The 5,812-nt window shown below is 39.3% G+C and overlaps 1 protein-coding gene across 4 annotated transcripts in view; it reads left to right on the top strand.

Annotated features, from left to right (window-relative positions):
- EML4 (echinoderm microtubule associated protein like 4) overlaps nucleotides 1–5,812 on the top strand; it is a 153,925-nt gene that overhangs the window by 123,999 nt on the left and 24,114 nt on the right. For all 4 annotated transcript variants that reach the window (XM_006778655.1, XM_006778653.1, XM_006778652.1 and 1 more), the window contains 4 exons: nucleotides 879–1,030; nucleotides 3,468–3,593; nucleotides 3,677–3,808; nucleotides 4,485–4,552. In XM_006778655.1, coding sequence (XP_006778718.1) covers nucleotides 879–1,030; nucleotides 3,468–3,593; nucleotides 3,677–3,808; nucleotides 4,485–4,552 — 478 coding nt within the window. The remainder of the gene's footprint in view (nucleotides 1–878; nucleotides 1,031–3,467; nucleotides 3,594–3,676; nucleotides 3,809–4,484; nucleotides 4,553–5,812) is intronic.

Genomic DNA, 5,812 nt, shown 5'->3' with positions numbered 1-5,812 from the left:
AAATTAAAGCTTTTTTTGCAAACTTAAGGGTACATTGAGTGAAGAGCCTTGAGCCCTATTCACAGCTTTGTCACTAGCTAACTATGTGGTATTGGTTAAGCCATTTCTATACCTGTGTGTCCTCAACTCTAAAATCAGAAAAGTGATACTATGCTAACTACCATAATAAGATGATTATAAGAGATTGTAAAGTTCTGAGTATCCCCTGTTGTCTATAGAATTGTCACTACTCTACCCTTTTGTAAGAAGGTGTTTTGAAATATTTTCAGAGTAACAATATTGACATAAATACAAAAGGTTGTATTAAGCTACACTACCAGCCTTGCATAACTTGCTGAAAATAGGTGTTTGATTGTTGAGTGGTAGGCACTTTTGAGTAATCACGCTATACCAGTGGTTCTCAACCTGTGGGTCGCGACCCCTTTGGCGGCCAAACGACCCTTTCACAGGGGTCGCCTAAGACCATCCTGCATATCAGATACTTATATTACGATTCATAACAGTAGCAACATTACAGGTATGAAGTAGCAACAAAAATAATTTTATGGATGGGTCACAACATGAGGAACTGTATTTAAAGGGCCAGAAGGTTGAGAACCACTGCTTTATACAAATGGTCCCCAGCTTACTGTAGTTTGACTTACAGTTTTTCAACTTTACCATAGTGCAAACATGATATGCACTTTGGTAGAAACCAACTAGGCTAAGCTATGATGTTTGGTGGATTAGGTATATTAAATGCATTTTCATCATACAATGGGTTTATCATGATGTAATCCCATCTTAAGTCATAAAGCATCTATTTTCTTCCAGAAAGCCACTAAAGTTTGAGGGGAAATGTTATCACTAGTGTTTTTATTTTTTCCTAATCTTATTAGGTGTTTATCAGATCAGCAAACAAATCAAAGCTCATGATGGCAGTGTATTCACACTTTGTCAGATGAGAAATGGGATGTTATTAACCGGAGGAGGAAAAGACAGAAAAATAATTCTGTGGGATCATGATTTGAATCCCGAAAGAGAAATTGAGGTAAGGATGGGAACATAAAAATTATAATGTTAAACCCTCTAAACTAATGTCTTCTGTCCCACTTTAAGATAACTTACGCCGAGACCGGTTTGGCTCAGTGGATAGAGCGTCGGCCTGTGGACTGAAGGGTCCCAGGTTCGATTCTGGTCAAGGGCATGTGCCTGGGTTGTGGGCATATCTCCAGTGGGAGATGTGCAGGAGGCGCCTGATCGATGTTTCTCTCTCATCGATGTTTCTAACTCTCTATCTCTCTCCCTTCCTCTCTGTAAAAAATCAATAAAATATGTTTAAAAAAAAAAAAGATAACTTACACTTTCTGGGAAGTTGGTACATATCCTTGTCATTTCATTTCCTCAGAATGAAAAGAAAAAAGAAACCAATCATTAAACAAAATAATTTGAAAGCATTTAAAAAAAAAGATTGGGCAGAATAATTAACTTGTTTATTTCTAAGGCTTTTTCTTAGTGATCCAAAATATAACCAGGGTATGCAAAATGACCAATTTAATTTTAATACTGAAAATAATCATTTCAACAGTGAGCTTAATGATAGTAGATAATTATCTCTGCTTGTTTCTTCTTCATGGTGTGGACCTAGGTGTATTTATAAAACCTGACAGGTATTATGTGTACTGTGAAAGGTATTAAATGCTAATTGAATTGAGGTCTCAGATGGTAGAACAGTTAAGAATTGTATTTTAGATCAATAATTCTCAAAGCAAGGGCAAATTTCTTGCTTTGATATTGACTCTTTTTGAGTGACTTAAATTTTGAACTTATGCTCACTGTATTCTAAACATGTTTTCCAGACAAAATCTCTAAAAAGAGGATCCTGATAGTACTACTCTTGAGTTTTATCTTCAAGAAGATAGATAAGAAAGAATTGCTTTATCTCAGCCTTAAATTCATGCTGTTTCTTTTCTTCACAGATAACTCATACCCTCTGTAGTCAAGCTATACCATCTAGTTTATCCTCCTTTTGCCATTTCTAATGTAAATTTGGGTTACTTTTAGAATTCAGTTCTTTGTGCTTTCAGGAGTAATTTTGGGGTCATACTTCATAAAGAAGGAGTCATTCTTTGGTTTAAATGAGATTGATCTACCAAGGAGTCCTATTAATGAGTTATAACACTTTACTTATTATATTAACTAGTAGCTCGGTGCACAAAATTCGTGCAGGTGCGGGGGAGGGGGCGGCTTGTCCCTCAGCCTGGCCTGCACCCTCTCCAATCTGGGACCCCTCAGGGGATGTCCAACTGCTGGCAGTCAGACATCCCTCTCACAATCTAGGACCGCTGACTCCTAACCAGCTCACACAGTAAAAAGCAGTGAAGCTTTTACCGTAAGAGGTCAGCCAGAGATTCCGTTTCTTTTAACACTAGAGGCCCGATGCATGAGATTTGTGCCCTGGGGTATCCTCAGCCCAACCTGTGCCCTCTTGCAGTCCGGGACCCCTCGCTCCTTACTGCCTTCCTGCTCACTGCTCCTTCCTTAGCGCTGCCGTGGAGGTGGGAGAGGTTTCCGCCACCACTGCTGTGTTCGCCAGATGTGAACCTGGCTTCTGGCTGAGTGGCACTCCTGCCTTGAGTGTCTGCCCTCTGGTAGTCAGTGCGCATCCAGCAACTGGTTGTTCTGGTCCTTCTGCTGTAACAGTCACTTAGGCTTTTAGTATCTAGATAACATTCACTGAGAGTTTCCCCATGTAATGGATTAAATGAGATTGATCTACCAAGGAGTCCTATTAATGAGTTATAACACTTTACAATATACTGCTTTTTAGTTTACAGGGAAGTAGCATCTGTAATATTATTATTATTATTATTATTATTATTATTCCCATATTATATATAAAGAAACTTGTCTTGGGCCAAATGACTTGACCAAAATAACATAACTATTAAGTAACAAAACCAGACCTTCCTCTCCACCTAAGCCTTAACTCTTCTTTTTTTTTAAATATATTTTATTGAGTTTTTACAGAGAGGAAAGGAGAGAGATAGAGAGTTAGAAACATTGATGAGAGAGAAACATCGACCAGCTGCCTCCTGCACACTCCCCACTGGGGACGTGCCCGCCACCAAGGTACATGCCCTTGACCGGAATCGAACCTGGGACCTTTCAGTCCACAGGCCGACGCTCTATCCACCGAGCCAAACCGGTTTCGGCTTAACTCTTAAAATCATGTAAAATATAAATTTAAAATGTACTGAAACAAAGAATGTCAATAATAATAATACATTATAACTTCTGTGTAATAAAATTAATTGAATAAATAAATTATCATTAGCATAAGATTGCCATATTCCTTTCAAATTTGGAATTTTGTCACTCATTACCCCATAATTGTTTTTAGCGATTAGTGCTGTTTTCGGGTTGTAATTAATGCATGTTAGTATGTGCATGGTGACATTACAGTGTGGTTTGTGTTTTTTTTTTAGGTTCCTGATCAGTATGGAACAATCAGAGCTGTTGCAGAAGGAAAGGCAGATCAATTTTTAGTAGGCACATCACGAAATTTTATTTTACGGGGAACATTTAATGATGGCTTCCAAATAGAAGTCCAGGTAACTGTAATTTTAACCATTAACTGAATATTTTTATGATATTTTGTTTCTTTTAACATAATAATAGGTGTATTTTATTTCAGGGTCATACAGATGAACTTTGGGGTCTTGCCACACATCCCTTCAAAGATTTGCTCTTGACGTGTGCTCAGGACAGACAGGTGTGCATGTGGAACTCAATGGAACACAGGCTGGAATGGACCAGACTTGTAGATGTGAGTAAAACAAAATTGGATTATAATCTCCCCACAGAAATGCCCCAGATTAGCATTTGGAAGCAGCAAAAGTGAAAGAACTCAGCATTGGTTAAAACAAAGTGTTTAGTAAAGGGAAGAGTGTTTAGTCAAAAATATTCCATGAACCCACTCTGAAGAAACAAATTAGCAGTGCAAAAAGCTCAATTTTTCCATCAGTTTCCATAGTAAAAAGATTTCACATGTACATGGAGCACTGTTCAGAAATGTTTGGGCCTCTGGTGGTGGTGCAGTTGGATTCAGCAAGTGCTGCTCACTAACAGACTGTCTTCTTTTTGAATTGGTCTCTTACTGTATTTTCTCCCAACCCCACTGAGATACCCATCTTGTCTAGCCCAAAGGTGTATACATTTTCTTTGCAGACTCTAAAGAACTATACAAATGTTTGTTGTTATTCTATTATTATTCCACTGCCTAGCCACAAGCTGGTTGTCCTTTCTCCTCACCACTCTGCCAGCGTACCCCTTCCTGCTCTGAAATTCTTTTTTCCTCTCATATCCACATAGCTACAAGGATGTTGATTGGAATTCGTTGTTTATATGAAACAAGTTATTTTCAAATAGTTTTTGCTACTGTTCCTATAGATCTAGTGAGACTTTCTCATGTACTCCCCAACAGCTTTCTGTCTTTCTTCTAGGAACCAGGACACTGTGCAGATTTTCATCCAAGTGGCACAGTGGTGGCCATAGGAACGCACTCAGGCAGGTAGGGTCTTTAAGGGAATGTGAGCTGAGTGATTTGAAGTGGTGGAATGTTTAACCATTGTTAGGAATGTTGTCAATATGATCTGGAGATTTATTTTTCGGTGGCACATTAATATGCATGTTGCTCTTATCTGTTACATATACTCTTTCAATCATTAGTAATTATTTACTGAGCACCTGCTCTTGGTTAGACACTGTTGTGGGGATTTCAGCTACATCAGAGTGCAAAACAAAAATCCCTGCCCTTTGCAGCCCGCATTACAGTACATGTCAGGGACAGTGAGCCTGGCAGATGGCTGGGTAAAGAATTTAGTTTTGATGCAGAATCACAGCAACAGAACACTAGACCTGGAGACGCTTAAGCAATCCAGCTGAACCTTCCAATTTTGATGGTGAATGTACCTTGGCAAGCCAGCAATGTAGCTAAAGTACTGTTATCAAAATTCAGCCAGATACTGTTGACGATGGAGGTTCTAGGCATAAATGCTCCTCAAAAGGGAGATGTTCAAGTGATATTAGCGCTAGCTGAGACTTTCTTCTTTGACATAATTAAAAGAGAAGATTTCTGATTAGAAAAGAACAGCTTTTCCCTCTGCAATTTGGTGTTACTTAACGTGGTCCTTGGGTACTCCTGCGCTCATTTCCCAGGTGACAGTGTCTTTGAACTCTATCAGCATGGATCTCCCTGAGTTCAGCCTTGTTACAACTCCAGTTCTGAGTCGCTCTTCCAATGCTTACTGAACTCCTGCAACTGTAAGCCACTGATCTCGGTGCATGGAGTGGAACAGAGGAATATGAGACATGGTCCCTTTCCCCAAGTAGATTATGTCTGTCCATAAGAAAATAAAGAGCTTTTATTAGGTTTAGCATTACTTGAATAAACAGGCAGCAGTGCTTGGAGTTCAACATAGAAATTACTGTGAGCCTGAGTTGTCAGAGAACACTTCACAGAGGAGGTGAGATTGGTCCTGCCTTGGAGGAGTCCTTGGATCTTGAAGAGGCAGTGAAGAGTGAGGAGTCATATCAGGCAGGAGGAAATAGATGGAGCAAATTCAGGTCAAGAACATTTCTAAAGGCTTTTTGATACCTAAACTTGTTAGCTTGGCCTGTAAAGCCCATTAATGATTGTTTTTAAATTTACATTTATTGTTGAAAGTATTACGGAGGTCGCCAAAACTGGTTTGGCTCAGTGGATAGAGCATCGGCTTGTGGACTGAAAGGTCCCAGGTTCGATTCCGGTCAAGGGCATGTACCTGGGTTG

The sequence above is a fragment of the Myotis davidii genome, unplaced genomic scaffold (assembly GCF_000327345.1).
Source record: "Myotis davidii unplaced genomic scaffold, ASM32734v1 scaffold6, whole genome shotgun sequence".
Classification (NCBI taxonomy): domain Eukaryota; kingdom Metazoa; phylum Chordata; class Mammalia; order Chiroptera; family Vespertilionidae; genus Myotis; species Myotis davidii.
The sequence above is the reverse complement of the archived record's forward strand: the minus strand, read 5'-3'. Positions and strand labels throughout refer to the sequence as shown.